At 36.6% G+C, this 24,257-nt stretch overlaps 1 protein-coding gene across 1 annotated transcript in view; it reads left to right on the forward strand.

Moving 5' to 3' along the window:
* The window catches only part of LOC140138815 (uncharacterized), a 42,891-nt gene extending 23,278 nt beyond the window's left edge, over positions 1-19,613 (forward strand). Inside the window, exons 5-13 of the mRNA XM_072160587.1 lie at positions 7,636-7,731; positions 8,661-8,897; positions 10,047-10,195; positions 11,229-11,327; positions 12,110-12,261; positions 13,372-13,496; positions 15,429-15,476; positions 16,217-16,410; positions 19,294-19,613. Of these exons, the coding sequence (XP_072016688.1) occupies positions 7,636-7,731; positions 8,661-8,897; positions 10,047-10,195; positions 11,229-11,327; positions 12,110-12,261; positions 13,372-13,496; positions 15,429-15,476; positions 16,217-16,410; positions 19,294-19,582 (1,389 nt within the window). The 3' untranslated portion in view covers positions 19,583-19,613. The remainder of the gene's footprint in view (positions 1-7,635; positions 7,732-8,660; positions 8,898-10,046; positions 10,196-11,228; positions 11,328-12,109; positions 12,262-13,371; positions 13,497-15,428; positions 15,477-16,216; positions 16,411-19,293) is intronic.
* Positions 19,614-24,257: the final 4,644 nt, after the last annotated feature.

The following is a 24,257-nucleotide window of genomic DNA, read 5'->3' on the forward strand; positions in this document are numbered from 1 at the left end:
ATAATATTCAAGGATTCATACACACAGTTTTGTTTCGCATATATTACAGATGATAAAAGCAACGTTTTTATTGCATCACCCTCATTGCAAAATGTATGGATGTATGTAGATCACAAAAGGTACCACTTGAGTGGATGTCTACTACATTGTATGCACTCCCCATGAATCTTCTATGAGACACAAGCCAGCCAGCGTAGGCTGAAGATGTTATTTATTGCATCATATTAATTCTAGAGATTTTAATGTTGAGACAGAAGTCATGTTCACATTTTGAGTTACACCCGGCGTAAACTTACGCTAACATTGATCAAAATTCCACAAATATTTTCCCTACTCCTACCGCGTGTCCACACCTAGCCTACTCCTAGCACTATGCCAATTAGTTCCACCAAGCATTCACTTCTGGTCGGCGTAAACATTGGCTACCACTTCAGGTGTTTCTGTGACCTTTATCAACCCCGCGATATGTAATTTCTTAGTTCCGACTAACAAAAGGTCATACTTACACGGGGTGCCAGGAGTAGCAGCGTTCACATTGCAACTTACGCCTGGCGGAGGTTACACCCAGCTCGCTACTCCTGACTTTTTTCAGGAGTAAATCGTCGGACATACGCCTGGCGGAACTTACGGTGACCATCGTTCACACTGCACCTACTCCTGGCAGCGCCTACCGCTACTCCTAGCAACTTACGCCGATCAAGTTCCGCCGGGCGTACGTCCGACAATGTGAACACGACTAGATGTATGTATTATTTTAAGATACTTAAAACACCTGTTTATCATTGTGCACCTAGGGGGATTTTGTTTATTCATAAATATTCTTAAAAGTTGCTATTATAATACGTACATTCTGGTTTTGTGACGCAGAGAAATTTCATACAAAGATTTTTTTTCCCATTTTATTTTATTATGTTCATATTTTTTTATAATTTTATACAAAGCATAATAAATTAAAGCAGTATGATCATGAGCTTTGTGCGCTGTTTTAAGGTTTTCATTCATCAGAAAATTAAATCGGAATGAATTACCTTGAATTAACATTAAATTTAACACCATGAATCAATAACATTTTTACAGAATATAAGTATTGAGACCCAGCCCTTGTCTTTATCGCCTGGTATAACACAGGAGATAGCATATTTAAGTGGAACAACAAAGCAGCAAAATATTGCAATTTGGAATGTGTAAAAATTATTCAAAACAAATCTAAATTGTCATACATTTACATATCTAGAGTAAAATTCAGGAAAAATCTCAGTAAAAATATTTTGGTGTAGCCCATTATACATTAGAGACTGTTTTGCATTCCTTTTTTTAACAATTCATACCATTCCCTGCATAAAACACAACACATCCACATCCCCAGTGACTGCCCTGCCCATTTTTCTCATGGATAGATAGTTGTTGGAACAACAGGATAGGTGGATTTTCCATGGTGGGATTAGAGGGATGATAAATTTAAATGGTCTACTAAAGTAGACTAATTATGCATATAACTTTTTCCACAAAAAAATGACAACATATGCTTGAGAAATTGACAGTATTTGGCACCAAGTCCAAAAAAGCGCAAACGAGACAGGGAAATAAGATCCCCTGAATCGGTGATGTGTTTTGTTAAACTTAACTTCACATTCACTCAAAAGGAAACTTCTGGACAAAAATAATAAGGAAAATGAATAAATTGCGCAATTATTAACAAACGCCATGAGAAAAGTTTAATCTTTTGTTGCTGTGGTTTGGTTTTATATCTAAAGTACTATGGGTACATGAACTTGAAAACTAGTTTCAAAAGTTTTCAAATACCAAAGATATGAGAGTAAAATTCAAAAGTAAGCACTGGTGTGCAACCAAGAGTAAATATGTAAAAGAGACCTGTGGGCAGGTGTGTAAGGTTGACAAACTTTATCAAAGGAAAAGGCACAGAAAAATGGGTTAAATGGCTAGAATAACAATTGAAGTAAAATGTTGCCAAAAATGTTGTTTGCAAAACATTTGGCACCCTTCCCTGTGATTTGGAACCACTAAAATCACATAAATAATCATTGTGGGTTTGACATTGCATAAAATGGTCAAACTTTAAAGTTTGACCATTTTATGCAAATTTAAAAATTTTGAACAATGATGAAATATTTACACAATGGAAAGATGCACATGATCTGGAGCTACCTGAGTTGACCTATAGTCAGAGTTCAAATATTCCGTATGCTCCTGTCTTTGTTTACTGATTTACCTGTGTTATCGAATTGTAAGCAACTTTGTAAATATTATCATGATTATCATTATAATACACTGTAAACATATCGTCTCTTTACCATTGACTTTGTTTATCACTATTAAAATCCAGAGTTCCAGACTATAGTGTCTCATCTCAAGTTGGAAGCATGGGCAGCCATCCTGAGGGGAGAGCATGTCCCACTCCCACCTTTTGGCAAAATGACCCCATTTTTTGTTCTTTTCAGCCACACTTTTTGACCATTTGTCTCAAGTTGAAAGCATGGGCATCGATCCTGGGGGACAAGGGGATCTGTCCCCTCCCCACCTTTTGACAAAATGACCTCTTTTTTGTTCTTTTCAGCCACACTTTTTGACCATTTGTCTCAAGTTGAAAGCATGGGCATCGATCCTGGGGGACAAGGGGATCTGTCCCCTGCCCACCTTTTGACAAAATGACCTCTTTTTTGTTCTTTTCAGACACACTTTTTGACCATTCAGGCCGAATGTCCCACCCCAACCCACATTTCAAGACAGATTGATGCTAATGGGCCATTCCATTTAAAATCCACACTACCCCCTGTGGAAGATTTAGCTAACGTCTGCCACAGAGGGAGTATCAATTTTGAATATAATACCCAATTGGGTAACTTCCATTTGAAATACTCACTCCAGTTGTGGAAGATATGGGTAAAGCCATAATACAGGGGGAGTATGGGTTTCAAAATGATTACCTCTGACCAATTATATTTGAAAAACATACTCCCCCTGTGGAAGATGTTTCCAAAATCTTCCACAGGGGTAGTGTGGGTTTCAACTGGAATAGCCTAATGTTTGAGAGTAACGCCATGTTGGATGTCACAGTGCCATTTCAATTGCACATGCTAACCTAATTCCAAAGGGCGTATACATACCGTATTTCAGTCAAATAGTCGCCCCCCCCCTCAAATAAACGCCCCCACCACTTTTTTCAACCAAGATGTTTCAAAAATTCCGATATTTCCATGCTATCTTGTGTAGTAAGCTTACCAAGTTCCCCACATGGTCAATAATAGCGTCAATAATTGGCGAAAATCTGCATCGGAACACCGGAAGTGAACCAAAAGTCAGTGTCAAAAGTTCATAGTTCGTCATTTTAGCGTGACTTTTAAGCTTACCTAATGATTTTAACGGGAATTGTCATGCTAAAAATGACCTCTAATAAACGCCCCCCCCCCCTTGGGAAAATGTAACGCCCCCGGGGGCGTTTATTCGACGAAATACGGTATGCGTAGAAGAGCTTCCCTGGAAAATAGCACTGAGTACACTAGTAATATGCGAGAGGTGCTACTTTGTTATTTCTCATTATTCACTTTGAGCCATTGTGTTTGAAAATACAAAATAGGTTATGTTCTATGACTTTACATTTATCATATTTTCTATTCTGGCACGTTTGGCACAACATGAGAGCAAATAATAATCCAGGGCAGGTTCATGATGGATTCCTATAGAACTATATAGAGCTCAGTCTCCAAAAACAGAAGACAAATTATTGCCTGCGGATGTGAAAATATGTCTCCAAGCAAATAAATAAAATAAATGTAGATATTTATAGAGCGCTTTATGCCGTAAACAGCCTCAAAGCGCTTTACATATATTCCGCCGTCATTAGAATACATCGGAACAACATTTGCAGCCTACAAGTGGCACAGGGTCCATCAGTACAACGACTGTGGCTACCCCTAACAGCTTCCCATTGCACCTGGGTGGGGTGAGGCAAGCGAGGTAAAGCGCTTTGCCCAAGGGCGCAACACGGTGGTGGTGGGACAGGGAATCGAACCCACACACGTTGAGCAAGCGCTCGGCTTATGAGTCCAAGGCCGTAACCACTGAGCCACCGTGCCCTGTTCAAATTCAGTACATGTCTTGTCATGTTCAGGGAAACTTAAAAAACAAGAACAAGAGATATTTAATGTTTTATAAGATTGTAAAGTTTCAGTAGACATGTTTGGAAAGAATTCAATTAAAATAAATTATAGTATTTTATTATATTGTCAGAAAATATGCAAGAAGCATAAAATAAAGTCCCCTTTTACTCCCCTTTTCAGTGGACCTGACTATTCTTATTTTGACGTACATGTAAGGCAAAAATCAAAAAGTATGTTAAAGTTGCTGCATCCAAAGTTCCCAACAATTAATGCAACCTTTGTCCGAGTGATATCACCGTTGAGTGTTTACAAAAACAAAGCAAGACAATAGGTAGGCATCACGTCATCTGTCCAAATCAACAAGCTAAAGTTCATTAGTTTCTACCTTTGATCTTCTTATATTATATATTTATGAATGGATAGTTGTTGCGTTGTTTATACCTGTAAACCATACCTGTCATCTGTGCTTTGTACTTATCAAATTAAACTTCCCACTTCCTTCGATCATGCTTTGAAAAATTACTCAAAACTCCTCGGTTTAACCTCAAATAAGCCAGTGAACGCTCATTTCATTTTGCTGCTCCAACTGTTTGGAACTCGCTTCCAAACAACCATCGTAACATCCCCACACTTTCTCAATTTAAACGTCAGCTTAAAATCCATATCTTTTGTCAAGCTTTTCTAGATTCACAGAATTAATTGCTTTTTTGTTTGTTTGTCATCTTCATGTCTTCGGAAGATTTTTCGCTTTAAAAGAACCATTTATTATCATTATTATTATTATTACTAAATGCAGAAAAACAAGTATCTAACTGTTAAAACAAATAGGAAGACTTACCAAAGACACTGCACATGCCTTTCCATCAAAACATATTCATTGAATATTTTTCAACCAGTCAATTTCTTGCGATTTGAACGCATATTTGACCACACAATGGACACCACATTAAATACAAAAATATTCAAAATATTCTTTTTCTTTCTTTCTTTCTTTCTTTCTTTCTTTCTTTCTTTCTTTTTCTTTCTTTCTTTCTTTCTTTTTTCTTTTCCTTTATTTGTTTGCTTGTTTCTTTTTCTTTCTTCTTTTTTCTTTCTTTCTTTTTTTCTTTCTTTCTTTCTTTCTTTCTTTCTTTCTTTCTTTCTTTCTTTCTTTCTTTCTTTCTTTCTTTTTTTCTTTTTCTTTCTTTTTTTTTCTTTTTTTATTGTTTTTTCTTTCTTTTTTTCTTTTTTTTTCTTTCTTTCTTTCTTTCTTTCTTTCTTTCTTTCTTTCTTTCTTTCTTTCTTTCTTTCTTTCTTTTCTTTCTTTCTTTCTTTCTTTCTTTTTCTTTTCCTTTATTTGTTTGTTTGTTTCTTTTCTTTCTTTCTTTCTTTCTTTCTTTCTTTCTTTCTTTCTTTCTTTCTTTCTTTCTTTCTTTCTTTCTTTCTTTCTTTCTTTCTTTCTTTCACTTGTTTGTTCTTTCTTTTCCCTTTTCTCTCACTCTTTCTTTTCTTTTCTGCTCCTTTCCTTTCCTTTCCTTCCCTTTCATACTTGTGGTTTCTTTTGACAGTACAATTATTTTTCCACAACTTTACTCTTCACACGCAATACAAATAATAAATCATGTGCATGTCAAAAAATGAGTAAAAAACAAAGAAGTTCCTGACACAATTGTGTAGTTTTGCAATCGCTCAAACCAAATACATACAGTCTGTTCACCTTAAAATTTGACTCAACTGCAGGTGATCGATCAATGCCACTTAAACCAGTTTGTCCCTGAAAATGCATTTTTCCTATTGCCAAAGTTTGATGAACCAAGTATTATGATGTTATTTATTTGAACAGGAATAATAGGGCTTGATTAGGCCTATTGGCAAGCATTATGGTTTCAATGGTAGCCAAATACTACATATATTTGAGTATTGATAAACGGGGTTTGTCTTTAGGTTCACAAAGTGGTTCCAAAGTCCAAGGCCATGCAGTTGCACATGATGGAGTGAATTTTCTGGAAAAAGCAGTTTGTTCTCGTTCTTGGGTTGGCACATGTCCAATGGCTGTGTGTGTAAGTTTTTACTTACAATACAAACACATTTTTAAAATGACTGATTGATCTATTGATTTATTTGTAATTGATTAGTCACTTGATTGATTTTTAGTCAATTTGTGAGATTTTCAGTTATATAATTCTATTGTCATGGATTAGATTTGTAAATGACCTAAAAGTGATTAATTGATTGATTGATTGACCGGATCGATCGATCGATTGATTGGTCTTGATAAGATCAATCAATCAATTGTTTCATGGTTGAGTCAGTTAGTCAGTTAGTCAGCTAGTCATTTGTTGATTTATTAATTGATTGACTGATTGATTGATTGATTGATTGATAAGCACGAGTAGTGGATTGAATTCAATCAACATCAGTCACTTCTAGATGTAATTTTACCCACCAACTAAAATAAACTTAGCTATCAGCTTCTTCTGACTTCATGAAAGATGAGTCTAATATTTTGTAAAATCTTGCTGTTTCAAGCCAAGATTCTGTCCATAGATGCCTGTATAAATAATTACCAGTTAATTTGGAGGGCCGTTGGCCAAAAGGGTGCATGTCCTGATTGGTATTGCAGGCTTGAGCCTCCTGTCATTGACTTAAAAAGTGACGGAGATGTGCGATCAAAGCACGAAAGTAGAGGTCTCTTGTTGAGAGATTTGACACCAAATAAGGGGTTTATTGGGTGAGAAGGCCCCCAAAAGGCAGTCTTTCCATGAGACGGAGGGGACGATATTGACCAAAAAAGGGGGTCTTCCATGAATGTGACTGGGAAAAGGTTGGGTCAAAATATAACAGTTGGCAAATTTTTGATCCCAATTTTTCAAAAGTCATCCATATATTTTTTTTGGAAGAAAAGTAATTAAATGAAATTTTGTGAATTTTAGAGGGAAAAAAACATTTTTTTTAAATTTGTGACAAAGGGGGGATCTTTTTGTGACAGTAAAACAAAGAATGTGGTTTTTGGGTCAGAGGACATGCTGCACTCAGGGGAAATTGTGCATACAAAATATTGTTTTAAAAATGTCTTGGTATAATTTAAAACAAAAAACAAACAAAAAAACAGTTATTTCATATATTAATTATTTGAAATATTTTTAATGATAACATTATTACAATAAATTTATTATTATTTGCCTATCTTTATCAATTTGATTGTAATTCACCATGCAATTCAGCCATTTTGGCTGCTATTTGAGTGTTTTAATAAAATATACCTGAAATAAATGAATGAATAATAATTTTAAAGCAATGTCCCCGATAGGTCACAGTTCAACATGTTTCAAAACTGTCCCACGATGTGTCAGAAATTTGTAATGCTGATGTAGCTAATATTGCCACCCAGACACCCATCATATTGTACTTTTCCCCTATGTCTTTTAAGTACATATGTACAATAGACAGGTCAATGTTATAAAGATAAAATTTATCAAAGTTTTTGTTAAAATTTTGTTGAATTGATGTATATTTTGTTTCCTTCTTTTCTTTCCAGCAATACATGTCTACATCCTGGGCTAGCAATCTTCTCAGCATATATTATCCATTACTCCTATCCTGCTGTTCTCTCATAGTGTGCTTCTGGGCCGAGGTAAGTTGAATCTCGGCGTACACATACACCACATGAATGAATACTAAGTACACACCCTTAAAACTGTTTTTGTCAAAGTCAAAGACCTAAAAATTTTAGCTCTTTTGGGAAACTTCATGTATACAGACCTGCCAACTCTCCCTCATTTTGAGGGACTGTCCCTCATTTGGGGTTTACCAAAGTGAAAAAGAGGGACAGTCCTGCTTTCTGAAAATTTCAGTGATGGCAACTTTAAATGTAAAAACAGCAGAAAATGATGCAAATTTCACATTAAAATTTTGCTATAGCATTCTCTTTAGTCTATTGTGATAAATTTGAACCTGCAAAACCTGCCCTGAATTTGCAATCCAGTTCAACATGGGTTGATAGTGACCAAAGGTACCTCCATTAACAGAGCACATCCAGATCTTGCAAATTATGTTAATTTCATGACTATCGACCCATGTTTAGCCAGTCTATTCTCAACTTGAAAACAATCGCACATGTACAAAGTAATATGATGAGGAAATGAGGTGATGTATCAGATTGCAAAGGATTCTGGGAAGGGTAAGATATCTTCTCTGGATAAGGCAAAAAAAACAAATGGTTTGTCTCAAAGCTCACGAGAAATTTAAAAACAAATGCGAAATGTGATTTTTTTTTTTGATTTTTTTTTATTCCCGACTTTGTTTCATGGTATTTTGAGAAAAATAGTCTGATTTTCGCCGATTTTTTCTGGAAAAAAAAAAAAAAAAATGTCCGCATTTGTTTTTTGTCAAACTGTGGGATTTTACAAACGCGCGCGCAAGCTTTGAGACGAACCTTTTTTTTTTTGGCCTAAACAAAACTTTACCTGCTATGTCACTGTTAAAGAAGAATGCATAACACACCCCTATTTCAGGCTATTTACAATGTAACTAATAAATAAATATTCCATCCATTATTTACAGGCATTCCATCTGACGGAGAAGGAACACAATAATCCGGGATTCCTGAGCAAGTCTTTCCTGTATTTCATCCTCTTCAACATACTCCTCTACATCCTCCTCATAGCTCAGTTCGTAGCGACAGAAATTGCATCGGATAAATTTGACTATCTGATACAAATCTTCAATGGATGCTTTGCTACTCTTATGGTTGTTGTGTTAGTTTTCTTCCTCGCATATGGTGTAGAAGTCTTTTTCAAGGTAAGTTTTTCAAGAAACTCAACAAGAAATTTGTACGAAATTACAATGGAAAGTCAAACATAACATACATATAGGCAGATAATCCAGAGAAAAAACTCCGGACAATCGCTTGTCGGGTGAACGCTCTAACCACTGAACTACACAGGCTGGCCTGATAAACAGGGCTAGAGTCTGGTACATAGAAAATAAACTATTGGAATTTTTGTTTTTACTGTCCTCTACTGTGTGATAGACGACAAGAGTTATGGATAACGAGTAATCAGGGTAAACAGTACAAAGACATGTGACGCTGTTGTGTTACGTGTACGCAACACACCAGCGTACAAGATCAATTAAAGGCCCATTCAGTGATTTGCTCATCCGGACAATCGTAAAAATCATCCAAATTCAGATTTTGATACCTTTGCCATTGTCATAAATGTGTTAACATAACATGCTAGTGGTTCAGCCGAAAGCCCTGAATTTAAGACAAAAATAAGGAATTTACATGAATCTGTAATTTATATACTGGCAGTATATAAATTAGCTACATGTATATGAATGGGACTTGAACTTTGTCAATACTGCTGTTTTCTTTGTTTTTTGCCAAATTTTTCATTAAAAAAATACCAAATGATAATTTGAATGACTTATCCTTCACTTTTAAGCAATTTATAAACAATTTTGATTTTTTTTTTTTACACTTTCGCTGGGATCACTGAATGGATCTTTAATGCTGCTTACCAGCCAGGGGCTAGACCAATATGGTTCGGGGGTGTACAGCATGTTTTGCTGACGGAAATTTTTTGTAATTTGTAGACCCAAATTTTTTTTAGCCAGGATGATGCTCAAGAATCTAAAAGGGGGGGGTAGGAGTCAACTTTTGATGACTACTTTTTTTAACTAGTAACTACTATAACATTAACGATAGGTCTATGTACGTAACAACAGCACAATTTCGTAACACATTAATATTTTATATGACTCTTGCAATTTGCCAACAATCACATTTGACTACATTTGCCAATAGTCGCATGGTTTTGACGACAACAGTTCAATTTTTGCCAACAAAAAAGTGTATTGGGGGTGTCACCCCCACATACCCCCCCCCCCTTCTAGCGGCAGCCCTGTTACTGACAGCCTAATTTTGATTTTGATTTTCCTCACCAGGTTAAAGGTGCATTTGCAGATGCCAGTATGACCTTTGACTTCCGGACCCTGCACTTATCACGGTTTGGTTTAGTGTTCCAAGGAGCTCTGCAGATATGTACGGCTTTCTTTCTTATGCTCAGCGTAACAGCACCAAAATGGAAAGATGAGTAAGTATGATGGGCTATTCCATTTAAAATCCACACTACCCCTGTGGAAGATTTAGGTAAAGTCTTCCACAGGGGGAGTAAGAGTTTCAAATTGAATAGACAATTGGGTAACTTCCATTCGAAATGCTTACTCCAGTTGTGGAAGATATAGGTAAAGCCATAATACAGGGAGTATGGGTTTCAAAATGATTAACCCTGACCAATTACATTTGAAAAACATACTCCCCTGTGGTGGATATTTCCAAAATCTTCCACAGGGGTAGTGGGGATTTTAAATGGAACAATTTTTGAATATATCACCTGCACTGCAAGCAGGTTGCATTCATCACATGTGTATGTCTGCAATCATAGATTGAATACAATGCCGCTCTTTTCAAAGATACTAATCATACAGGTGCGAGTGATCAGCATGATATGGTTCAATGCAGAGGTACCATGTGAACGTACTAGTGCAGTGCGATATGTTAAATTTTTAACATATTGCTCTGTGATAGTTACTCCTGCTACATCATCACTTCTACAGCGAATAGGGTAGGCTTGAGCGATTGTTAAAAACAATCGGTGTCAATTAATCAATTATTTTTGATGTATTGAACATCGCGTGACTGTAATAGGTTGAGCATCATTTGTTGCATGGAAGTCCACTATTTAACATTGCTGTGCATTTTAAGTGGTGAAAGATGTGTTTAACAGTTGTTTCACTTGTTATTCTGGTTATAGTTTCAGCTAATAATCACCTGTAAATATGCAACTATTTTAAAAACCACTTATCAGTTGAAACCATTGCTTAAAAAATCCATTTGCTTGGAATAAGAATCGGTTATTTTGATAAAATCAAATATTATCCTTACTTCGATCACAAAGTTTACACAATGTAATAATAATTGAGTTTCCAGTTTAAAAAAAAAATTATTTTTGATTAATCAAAATATCGCTTAACAGAGGGGAGAACGATAGAGTCCATGTTATTTACTGAAGATAGCTTCCCAATAGCGACCTTTAACCTTTTTCTTGTTTCCACCATTTCATACAGCATTCCAATCTTGAAGCGAAACATCTATGACGTCTTGTTCAGAATGGTTGAGCTTGGTGTTGCCGTATGGTTCCCGTGTGTCCTCTGGAAGTCTCAAAGGTAGGCAATTGAATACATGAATTCAAAACCCACCCAAGTCTCAAAGGTAGGCAATTGCTGATGTTATCTTAGCCTGAATCTAATTAAAATTTTACGAGCAACAAAATAGTAAGAGGTAAGGCGACAAAAAAGAACCCCTGTTTTACAAGCCGAAATCTATTTTGAATTTTGGAGATTTTTTGTCGCCTAAAAGGTAGAGGCAATCGCTAAATTCGAAATATTCCTCATGAAAATTTGTCGGGGAAATATCAGGGAATGCAGAGAAGATATTTTACATGTCCCACAATGCATTTCTTCCATTTCAATTTTCTGCAAGTACTACTGATTTGCTGTGTTGTGTAACATGTGTTGATGGTGACAAAATGTACCTCAATGAACAGGGCACATCCAGATCTTGCAAAATATGGTGACTTTCGACCCATGTTTAGCCAGTCGATTCTCAAATTGAAAACAAAGGGAACCTGTACAAAGCAATGGGTGTGTCATTTGATGAAATGAGGTGATCCTGCAACCCTGATATGAAGATATGATTTTCTGCTATGCTGTGTGTATCTAGAAAGGTTGGACTTTTCTCAAGTTTTATTATTATTATTATTATTATTATTTATTTTTATTTATTCTTTCTTTTCAATTATTGTTAAAAAAGAACAGAATATTTCTCAAAGTTGTTATAGCTGAGAACAACTATTGAAACTTACTGTAACCTTGGTAACAAGATTGAAACTTGCTGTAATAAAATTGACATTTTTTTATCTGTGTTGTCCCTCATGCTCATATTACAGTCCTGAAACCCTTTGGATACTAAATCCCACCAAGTTATTACGACAAACTACCGACGAGGAGCAACAGAAAGAGAAGGATTCGCTACTCGGCTGCAGGAAACGTCAGCCTCCGTCATATCAGTCAACCGATAATGCACAGAAACCTGGAAAGGGTAAGAGAGTGATACCAATTAGAATATTAATGACAAAATGTGATAAGATTTCTGAACCAATGTTTCTGTTTCATTATAAACTGGGCTCAAAAAGAAACTTATAATTTTTCACAAAGTCATATCTTGAAAGCCTGTCCATAAAAATGAACAAAAATTACACACAGGATTACTTCAATACTCTACTCGAAACATGTGTCAGAAACCAAGCAGTTGTCCAACTGACACAACAGCGTAATTAATCGTATTAACTACCGTAGCATTAGATGAATACAATTTTGAATATATCGCCCTGCACTACGACATTCACGCGGTACCTATGCATTGAGCCATATATGTCAAAGAACAAATAAAGACATGGATCGTAATTCTGTAGGATCGTGCTGATCACACGCACCTGCAAGATTAGTATCTTTGAAAAGAGCGGTATTGTATTCAATCTATGATTGCAGACTTACAAAGGTGATCAGTGCAGCATGCTTGTAGTGCAGGGCGATATATTCAAAAATGGTATTCATATATTGCTATGGTAGTTATTCCGATTATTACGTCACTTCTACGGCAAATACCATACTGATGCGAGTATAATCCCACCTTTGAGCAAAGTTCCACCCCCATTTTTATTCAGATTTGTAGTGTCCCTTGACCTAAAGCTAAATGCTAGGATCATTCATGGTTGACAAAAAAAAACCAACATTTATTGTCTACAATAGGCAAAGTTCTAATTTGTTTTCATGTCAAAGTCTATGAATGATTTAAAAATGCATTGGATTTATATAGTCCCACCCCCACCCCCTAATTTTGTTACATTTTCACCTAAAAAAATGGGCGGGACTATACTCATGATGCAAAATGGGCGGGACTATACTCATGATGCAAAATGAGCGGACTATACTCATGATGCAAAATGGTATGGACTATACTCATGATGCAAAATGGGCGGGACTATACTCATGATGCAAAATGGGGGACTATACTCATGATGCAAAATGAATGGACTATACTCATGATGCAAAATGTATGGACTATACTCATGATGCAAAATGGCGGGACTATACTCATGATGCAAAATGGGCGGGACCATACTCATGATGCAACTATTCATTTCAACAGAATTGGAGTGCTGGATATGCTACGATATGGAACGTACAGATGCAGGGCCAATCATAGAACCATGTCAGTGTAAAGGCGATGTAGGCGGTGTACACCATGAGTGCTTAAGAAGATGGTTGCTTGAGGTAAGATGATAAGGCGTTACATAAAAAAAAATAGGGTAGGTAGGTCGGATTTTTTTTAAATACTTTTAAAGCTGTAAATTTGCATTCGATAAAGGCATTGGAACTTTTTTTAGTTACGCCAATCAAACAATTTTATTTAGGCCTAAGTCATGACATGGTACAATATGCTATTTCATTTAAGATCCACACTATCGCTATGGAAGAATTTGGAAATATCTTCCATGGGGGGAGTATGAATCTCAAATGGAATGAACACAAGAGGCAGCTCCATTTGAATTTCATACACCCTCTGAGAAGGATTCAACCTGAACCTTCCACACAGAGAGAGAGAGAGTTTGAGTTTCAAACAGAGCTACCTTTATATGTTCATTCCATTTCAAATTCATGCTCCCACTGTGGAAGATATTTCCCAAATCTTCCACAGGGATAGTGTGGATTTTAAATGAATAGCCCTATTGATACAGGTGACCAGTCAAGGTAAAACAGTCCAGGCGGTGATGGAAGCGATATCGCCAATTTTGAGGTCGCCATTGGATTAACACATAATCATGAAATCTTCATAAACAATTCTAAATTTGTTATGTGGTGTCAAAGCAAAATCATCTTACTCTAAAACCGCTGGGTAATGCGACCGTGTACCACACTGCAAGTATGTTAATTTTCCATTTGTAATTGCTAACCGTGTATTTTGAATGGGGCTGTCAGCCCTGTATCTTCGCCAGCCTCGTATGTCACGTGTTGCGCTGAAACAGTCATGTATTCTTTGGTTCACCTCAAGTTTGGTAGTGACATCAATAACAATGTTTATCGTGGTTGCGCTGCAAGCATGACGACAAACCGCCCTTGTAAGTGGTCATAAAAAAATTGCTGGGGATCAAACACAGGTACCATTCAGTTGTACGGACAGAATAGATAAATTTGCATTATATACACAGGTGGGAATATGGAAGTAAGCACAAAGGCCTCACAATCAATCCCCACATAATGGGCTATTCCATTTAAAATCCACACTACCCCTGTAGAAGATTTTGGAAATACCTTTCACAGGGGGAGTATGAATTTCAAATGGAATGAACACATTAGGTAGCTCCATTTGAAACTCACCTCCTCAGGGAAGATTCAGGTTGAATCTTTCGCAGAAGGTGTATGAAATTTGAATGGAGCTGCCTAATGTGCTCATTCTATTTGAAATTCATACTCCCCCTGTGGAAAATATCTTCCACAACGGTAGTGTGGATTTTAAATGGAATAGCCCATTTTGCCCCTGGGACAGAAAAGATAATGCCTCTGGTAGATGCTCAATACTGAAAAGAATGCTTGAATAAGTTCTGTGAACTCAAAACAAGACCGAACTAATAAATGAAGGCTACAGCAGTTACTATTTGACTTGACTGAACCCCAGAATGTGCAGAGATCTGTTTTCAGATTGTGGACAGGGAAGTTTTGTGAAAATGACAGGCACTTGTCAAATCCCAGCTAAGACCCTGAAGTCAATAATTGGTGGCGATTTGATGCTTGGGAACTAGCGGCAGTCGCTTTTTCGATGAAGTGGCAGACAAACACCTTTGCAATTGCCTAGTATGATGTGGGCATTAGCCTATGACAGGGTAAGGCGCCAGTATCAAATTTGTTCAATCTTTGGATTGACTGTCGAGGCGTCGATGCTACTTCGATGCTTGTTAGTAATGATCTGACAACTATAAATTAATCAGAATTAATGCTAAATTTATATTGATCAATATCAATACAGGCAAAGTTTCATATGTTATCACATTTAACAATAGTCAATGAATTGATTTCATAAATAATAATAAGGATCGACCAAGCATCGATGGTCGATCGAAAGATCAAACTAATTTGTTATTACTGCCTGACTTGTATTTGGTGCACGTCAGTAATTGTTCTTTCCTGGTCTTTTATTTTTTGTTCCAGGTGATGGACGATCCTGAGGCTCTGCGGTGTAAAGTGTGCAAATCTAGAGTAAGTTCAAATTCATTATAATTGGATACCAAATGTTGCTTCTTGTGAAATAAATTTCATGGCACCGGAATGACCTTTTCTGTGTGCGTCAGTGACATCGATTTCTTTTTGACATTGGGTGGATGGTGTTGGAAAAAATATCTTGAAGTATAGTGAATCCAGCATCTTTTGGTGACAGAATAAGTTTATGGTACAAATGTGTGTGAAGCGCACGAAAAGTTTGCCATATTGAAGCTAAACTGATGAAATATGGTGCAGAAGTGGAATACATTTGTGCAAAGTGCAACAAATATGTGCACTTTGGAGGCTAAAATGACCAAATATGTGGTTAATTTTGTCAGAAACCCACATGCAGGCATCAACATCACAAAGTGTATTAAGTACTATTTCAACTTTGGTCTGAGTGAATCTGGGGTCCATGTCACTAAACTTTACAAAGCTTTGTAAGTCTCGAAATCGTTTGTAACTTACGACGAGTCATAAGTTCCATTTCACTGGACTAACTTACGAATGGTACCCTTCGTAAGTAACTAATAGGGATGTACTACAGGGACCCTTTGTAAAGTTACGAATGGTGAAAAGTTTAGTGAAATGGACCCCCAGATCATGTAACTTACTTGATTTGCAAATACATTTTGTGCAAATGTGGCAAGAAAATAAGTTGATCAGAACTAATAGTACCAAGAAATTTTTACTAATAATTGTGATTTTATTATCTTTTATCTGATCTTGGTCTACAGTATCATCTCAAAGACGGACCTCTTCTCATATGTAAAGGCTTTCAGTTACAGCAAGTTTTCCTGACATTTTTCTGTCTTGGGATGATGGCAGCCGGTCCCACTGTGGCATATTATGTGTATCAAGAATTCCCATCAAATACGGCTAATATCATAAGCATAGGGGGGTGCGTACTATTGGAAATGGCATGTTTCAAGTAAGTATCACTGGTTTAAGGGTAAATGCGGTACTGTTGGTCAAAGCAGCCAAAAAAAATCAATTTTCATTGTCTAAATCAATATATTATTGAAAAACAACACTTTGATGTTTTGCAAAAGTTCATTCTACAAATCATATACTTTGAAAACTTGCTTGATTTATTGTTGTTAATGAGTTATGTATGTTTTACCAAAAGTGTTGTTGTTTCAGCCCTCTTTACAACATAACTCAAGAACCACAGGACCTACAAAAGTGTACCTGTGATATTTGAATTTTTCTACAAGCTCGCTATGAATTGATCAATGCAATTTTGCCAAAGCTCACTACCATTCGCAAGATGCTGTGAACTACCAAATCGCAACAGTTTAAAATAGTTGATAACAGGCCTTAATAAAGTTCAAATGCAAAAAGCATAATATCCATTTGCTTGATTTGAGATGTATATAACGTATCAAATAAAAAATAAATAAGGAAATATGTGCTGTGTATGATCATAGTCTCAATATACATTGGATTTGTCAATTAAAAGCTAGCATTAGGCCAAAAAAAGTTGTTGGCTTGTCCTCGTCCGACCAACCGTCTTAGCAATCCCGACTGTAGAACTTTTTTTTTTTCAATTTTCCCAAATATGTTTTGAACTTTTTGTCTGAAAAACTGAGAATATAAAAGAAATATTGTAAAATACCATTTCCTGCATTTTTTTACCTGTCCAGTCTTACCTGGCTAAGGGGTTCTGATATTTCATATATATTATCATCCTCAGCGTGTACACAAGTAAAACATTGTTGAACTTAAAAATGCAGTAATGAGTATTTTAAGCCTGCCAGACTTGTACATGTCAAATAAAGTAGGGTTTACTTTTAAATTGTCTTTGGTGGTAACTCTATAGATATGGAAAAAAATATGAAGGCTATGACCACAACCACCTAGAGATGCAGTTAGTTAGACTGACATGATGTTCTTAAGGGGGTACTACACCCCTCGATAAATGTGTGTATATTTTTGCATTTTTTCTCAAAAACGAATAACACAGTGGTAACAAAATGGATGTAGATTATAGGGGCAAGGAATCCAATTACTACACTGGAATTTCAGTGACCCAAGACAAGCGGTTCGTTATTTATGATAAGAAATAAGGTACCGCTAGGATGTACCTCGTTTCCTATCGTATATACTGAACCACTTGTCTTGGGTCACTGAAATTTCAGTGTAGTAATTGGATTCCTTGCCCCAATAATATACATAACTTTTGTTACCTGTGTGTTATTATTTTTTGAGAAAAATGCAAAAACAGTCACAAATATACCACAGGGGTGTAGTACCCCCTTAAATTCATACAAATCTGTGACACCTCTGGAGCTGTCTTAATCAGTCCAAGAGAACGCCAAATATGGATCAGGAGTATTACATAATAATACCCTGCTATGACAATAGCTGCACTAGGTTAATCGTATAATCTCCTTATGTGGTTAGCATGGCTGGACCAGGAAATCCACAAGGTCAGCCAATGTTTGTACATGTATTCGGTACATGTGCCATATCTTTTACAATGGGTGATAAATTTCTGGTTTGTTTTATTTCAAAACGCAACATTCGATATTCTAAAGCTTGGTCCAAATCCAAGAGAAGAACCAACTCTAGTCATTTATGTGGTTTCAAATTATATCAGACGTTGCCTTTTTGATAGAAATGGTGTTTGTTGATGTGCACAGTTTCCCATTAGATCATAACATGCTGTTGTACATCCAAGGTCAAAGGTCTTTTAATCCATATTTGGCGTTGTTCTAGGACTGTTAATCTTTTTTTAAGTTAATGCATCTGTCAATTGGCCTTGGTCATGATTACAGGTATACAGTATAGTACCACACAATGGCAACAAGACTATGCAGTTCAATGTATGATACACCCCATCTAAGATAACACTTAACGGTATTGTACATGAATTTGGCCCCTGGATGGTTGTGAGAATTGGTCTATTCCAGTTTAAACCCATACACCCCCTATGGAAGAGATGACCTTAATCTTCCACACAGGGAGTGTGAATTTCAAATGGGGTTACCTGAACGGGCAACTCTGGTGTTTGAAATTTATACCCCCTGAGTGGAAGATGAAGGTTGTGTCTTCCATAGGGGGTGTATGGATTTCAACTGGAACAGCCAAATTTGTGGTCTATTAAGGGAACTGGAATGAGCGTTTTAAGCGTTTCGACAGCATTTTTTGTGGGACATGAGAGCACATCAGACATATCGAATTGCATTCTGAATACGAAGAATGTCTTTCTGATATCAAATAATTTTCATTTTATGAAATTCATGATATAATATAAATTTTATGACAAATTATTAAAATTTGATATTTTTCACATTTTGTAGATATAACAGTCCTCGAAGTAAATTTTATAAATCTAATGATATATTCTTAAAGTGTATGTAGCTGTGAGGAAAAGCCGACGATCAATTGAAAATTTTGACCTTTCATATTGAAGATATGGATTTTTTTCCCAAAAGACCTTTTTTTTTTTGGTGTTTTGGGAAAAAAAATCCATATCTCCAATACGAAAGGTCAAAATTTTCAATTGATCATCGGCTTTTCATCCCACCTACATACACTTTAAGTATAAATCATCAGATTTGTAAAGTTTACTTGAGTACTGTTAAATATCAAAATATCAATTTTAATGATTTGCCATAAAATGTGTATTAAATTGCGAATTTCAAAAATCAAAATTATTTGATATCAGAATGACATTCTTCGTATTCAGAATGCAATTCGATATGTCTGATATGCTCTAATGTCCCACAATAAATACTGTCCAAACGTTCATACCCCAGCCCTTAATGATATCGTAAATAATAATTCATCCAATTCTTTCCCTGTGCAGATACCTAGGAATGAGTATCGTCCAAGCGTACCAAAGAGCCAAAATCAGATCGATAAGAATCGTCGACAAAAAGGTTCATCCAATCAAATCGTCATCAAAAAGGAAAAACAAATCTCACAAAAAGGACGCCTTCACTGTGAGTGGAGACATCGCAGAGTCATTAGACTCTATCGCAGGATTCGGAACAAGCAATGAACACACTACAAGAGCTATTGTGGAAACCCCACCAAGAACACTGGTTGTACCGGAGACTAGTGGTGGACCCTCGTCATTGCATGAAACATTATAGCAGGAGGATGAGGACAGATTGGGCCATTCGTTTAAAATCCAACTCCCCTGTGGAAGATTTTGGAAATATCTTCCACAGGGGAGTATGATTCAAATGGAATGAACACATTTTCAGTTCCATTTGAAATTCACCCTCCCTCTAGATTCAGGTTGAATCTCTCTCAGAGGGTGTATGAAATTCAAATGGAGCTGCCTAATGTGTTCATTCCATTTAAAATTCATACTCCCCCTGTGGAAGATATTTCGCAAATCTTCCACAGGGGTAGTGTGGATTGATGGAATAGCCCATTATGTGGGGATTGATTGTGAGGACTTTGTGCTTACTTCCATATTCCCACCTGTGTATATAATGCAAATTTATCTATTCTGTCCGTGTATATGATGTACAATACGATACCCCATCATTTATTGTAAGAGGGAGCATCATCGTGGTTATTCAACTATAAGGTGACTATGTCCTGCCGCAAGCAACTTTGATCATTAGCCCACAAATGCAGCTGCAGTATTGTGTTGTTGTAGCCAAATATAGGGTGTTCAACACTCAAGATAATGCAACTATTTGTACTAGAATCAGCCATCATCATCAAGAACAGACGTCCACCGCCTTCTCCAGTCGTAACAATAGACTTTTGTTTCGTTGCCAAATTTTGCTCAAACCTGCATACAATTACATTTGCCTGCATGTTTATAACCGGAGCTTGATGAGTGTTTGTGCAGTATAGAACCATGCAGATCCAGAAATTACAATGCACTAACTTGTGTGTAGCACTAATTGCAAAATATGTATGTAGGGGTGCACATGCTAGTGTATGTGTGAGACCGCCTTACTTATATGCAAGGGATGTCTTTTAGAAACTGCCATGTGTGGTGCGACAGTTGTCAATGTCATAGAGGTGTTGCTAGGTCACATTATAGCAGAAAACTTAAGTCGCTGTGTTAGTAGTAGGATTATCAATATGGAGGAATGTCTGGGAGACACACATACACCACATGAAGAAGCACAAGGCTATGGCATGACTTGCATCAATTTTGGAGTGGTTAGATGGGAGAATGACTGCATATTCCAGACATGAACAAATTGACATGAAAAGTACATAAGACATACAAGTAGCCACTGGTGGTATACAGCTACACATACCATTGTTCTAGATGACTCAACTTTACGATGCTGACAACAGTTCACTGTGTGATAAACAATGTATCCATGGTGATTAGTATAATTTGTCAAAAACACCAAGCTTGTAGTATGTTACAAGACACCAATAAATGACAAAAAAATCCTAAGAGTGTGCAAGGGTGAAAATAAACTGGCTACGGGCCTTGTTTTGGTACTGTTGGTGTTTACTTGCCTGCTGTATATCCTGTTGAGAATTAAAATCACAATACCAGGCTACACTTTTTGTCCTGAACCAGAGCCTCTCACCATACAGTCTATACATTAAGATACCCAGGAAATGGTGAGGAAGTAGGGGTTCGCTGCAAATTGAGGTCAGAATTTGAGCTATATTATTGATAAATGGAGGGTATTATAAACTATGGCATTGGGTATACACCATTTTGGATTCAATACTGACTGTTACTAAAAAAAAAGAAGTGAGCCCTAGTGAGTGAGTCCTGGTTCTGATTAAATTCAAGTGAACCAGTACTCACTTTTTCCCCAAAATTTATGAGTCGAAAAGCTCTTATTCTCACCCTTGAGTATCGTAATAAACTGAGCTCAAAAAGAAACTTATAATTTTTCACAAGGTCATATCTTGAAATCCTGAATATCAAATTCTACCAAAATTACACACATGTTTACTTCAATACTCTACTCTTAACACATGTCAGTAACCAAACAGTTATCCAACTGACACAACAGCAAAATGCACTGACATGGAACAGCTTCCTGGACCACATTCACAGCCCAGCCCTGTTTCATGAAAAAAGTGTATGAAAAGCAGAAAGCAGCACCGTTTTATCATCTGTGCAAGGATCTTGTGTGCATTCTCTCAGATTTTTTGTGCTGGGTGCCAATTGTTGGGCTGTGAAAGTGAAGGAAGTCCAGGAAGCTGTCCCATGACAGTGCATTTTGCTGTTGTGTCAGTTGGAGAACTGCTTGGTTACTGACATGTGTTTTGAGTAGAGTATTAAAGTAATCCTGTGTGTAATTTTGGTTCATTTTGATTGAAGGTATTTTAAGATATGACCTTGTGATTCACAAGTTGTAAAAAATTATAAGTTTCTTTTTGAGCTCAGTTTATGCATGTATCATTGACTTGTTCTGAATGAGCACAAAACTCACCAGGATCAAACTGTGAATTCAACTTTCAAAATGTGACTGAGTTTGACCAGAGGAGCTTTTTTGGTTTAACAATTAAGTTTTTTTAAATCAAGCAGTACATGACAGTATTTTTTTTTTTTCTCTGGTATATTGAATTTATAAGCAGGTAAAATAACAGTACTTAGTATTGCAGATATGATAATGTTAACAGTAGGGGTTCCCAAACTTATCTTGAAGTTGGTGACCCCATTTCTCGAAAGTTGGGCCACTTGTGACCCTGTGTCATGGTTGTGTCACATGTCCCCAACCTTATTCATGGGTAGTGTGGCAAGCTCATGACACAAAATGGGGTTGCGAATAGTGATGAGCCGATCCACACTTGATCCGAATCTGCCAATCGCCGACCATTACGCTTGCTAAATCAGCCTATCTGGTCCAGATTGGTACAACACATATATTCGCTGTAGAAGTGACGTAATTAATTGGATTAACTACCATAGCAATAGATGAATACTATTTTGAATATATCACCCTGCACTACACCGTTCATGCAGTACCTATGCATTGAACCATAGATGTCAAAGAACAAGGATAAAGACCTGGATCGTAATTCTATAGAATATTCATATCATGCTGATCACTTGCACCTGTAAGATTAGTATCTTTGAAAAGAGTGGTACTGTATTCAATCTATGGTTGCAGACAGACATAGGTGATGAGTGCAACCTGCTGGTAGTGCAGGGCGATCTATTCAAAAATTGTATTCATCTATTGCTATGGTAGTTAATCCGATTATTACGTCACATCTACGGTGAATATATATAACATGTCCTACACTGATTATCAATTTTGACTGACGGCAAATAGATAAAACCAAGGAAAATCACCTACCTCTGATCAACACCTTGAAGTATATAACTTTCCAGTAAAATACAATGTGTTAGCTAATTGCTCACATTGTAGATACTGATTTTGCCTGATAATATTTAATCGGTTCATCAGATCAGCAAATGAAGGCCTTTTTCCCCAGTTCCGATGAAATAAGGCTAAAATTACACTGATTTGGAAATGACTTATCCGATCGGTTCATCACTAGTTGCAACCCACTGGTTGGGAACCCAAGACTTGTGGAGAGAGTGAATGATCTCATCAACAAGAAGCTTTGTAGAGCCAGGGCCCGGTTCGCACAATTTGGTTTTAAACTTACGACAGTCACATGTCCTACCCGTGTGGAAGATTTTGGTCATGTCTCTGCTGCATGGGGAGTATGAATTTCAAATGAAATGTGCCACATTAGGCAGCTGCATTTGAATTTCATAAACCCTCTGAGAAAGATTCAACCTGAATCTTCAACTGAGGGAGAATGAGTTTCAAATGGAACTGCCAATGTGTTAATTCCATGTGAAATTCATACTCCCCCTGTGGAAGATATTTCCAAAATCTTCCACAGGGGTAGTGTGGATTTTAAATGGAATAGCCCAATGGACATGCAATGTACGTATTAAAATGAGATTAATAGTCTATTTCATGCATGCCATTTGTCTTTTTTACGACTGTCGTAAGTTTCGCAAAGCGGGCCCAGATTAGTGCTTTTATGCTTGATTTGGTGTGCATGAATGAGTGCAATAAGAAATTGAATGTTTCTCAACCGATTGATTGCCAAGAACAAAAGTGAAAAAGTTCAAAATGCTATCAGTATCATGAAAAAGTATGAGAAAACTTAAACGTCCAGTAAGACTAAGCGTTCTTCGTTACTGTTTATGCCAAAATGAAATAGTCCATTTTGCAAAAATCCCGAAAATCTTTTCTCGCATTTTTGGCACAACGTGTTACACACACAACGCAATCAAGCACACGCTCTGAATCAAAGTTTGCCGGGTGTATAGCGACATAATCCGGTGGTATATTAAGTGACCTCCGTAAGCGACACACAAACATGGAGGAATTGGTACTCTTTGATTGGTTGATGAGCGCTTGTAATATACTCTACGATTCAGTGGCATCAATGCATATTTTATTGTCTCTCCAATAGTAGTAATACCATAATTGTTCATCAACCAGTACTTTTTATTCTTGGCGAGACAGTGAAATGTGCATTGATGTCACTGACTTGCCGGGAGTAAAAATTTTATAGCAAGTCAATTTTCATCTTGGCCTAGACAGTAACGTTTACTTGGTGTGCAGCATAAAAGCATAGTGTAGAATATGCTAAATGACGTAAAATAAGATATATACGTCTGTGCTTACAATTTATATATTTTTGTATAATTTGGGGTGGTTTTTTTTGGGTTTTCTTGGGTTTTCTTTTTTTGTGTTAGGCCTAAAAATTGTTTGGTTGACGTAACCCAGCCTACCCTTGATATACTGCCATTGTTTTTTTTATTAATTTTGAGGGAGGAAAAAATCACTTAAA

The sequence above is a fragment of the Amphiura filiformis genome, chromosome 18 (assembly GCF_039555335.1).
Source record: "Amphiura filiformis chromosome 18, Afil_fr2py, whole genome shotgun sequence".
In the NCBI taxonomy this organism is placed as follows: Eukaryota; Metazoa; Echinodermata; class Ophiuroidea; order Amphilepidida; family Amphiuridae; genus Amphiura; species Amphiura filiformis.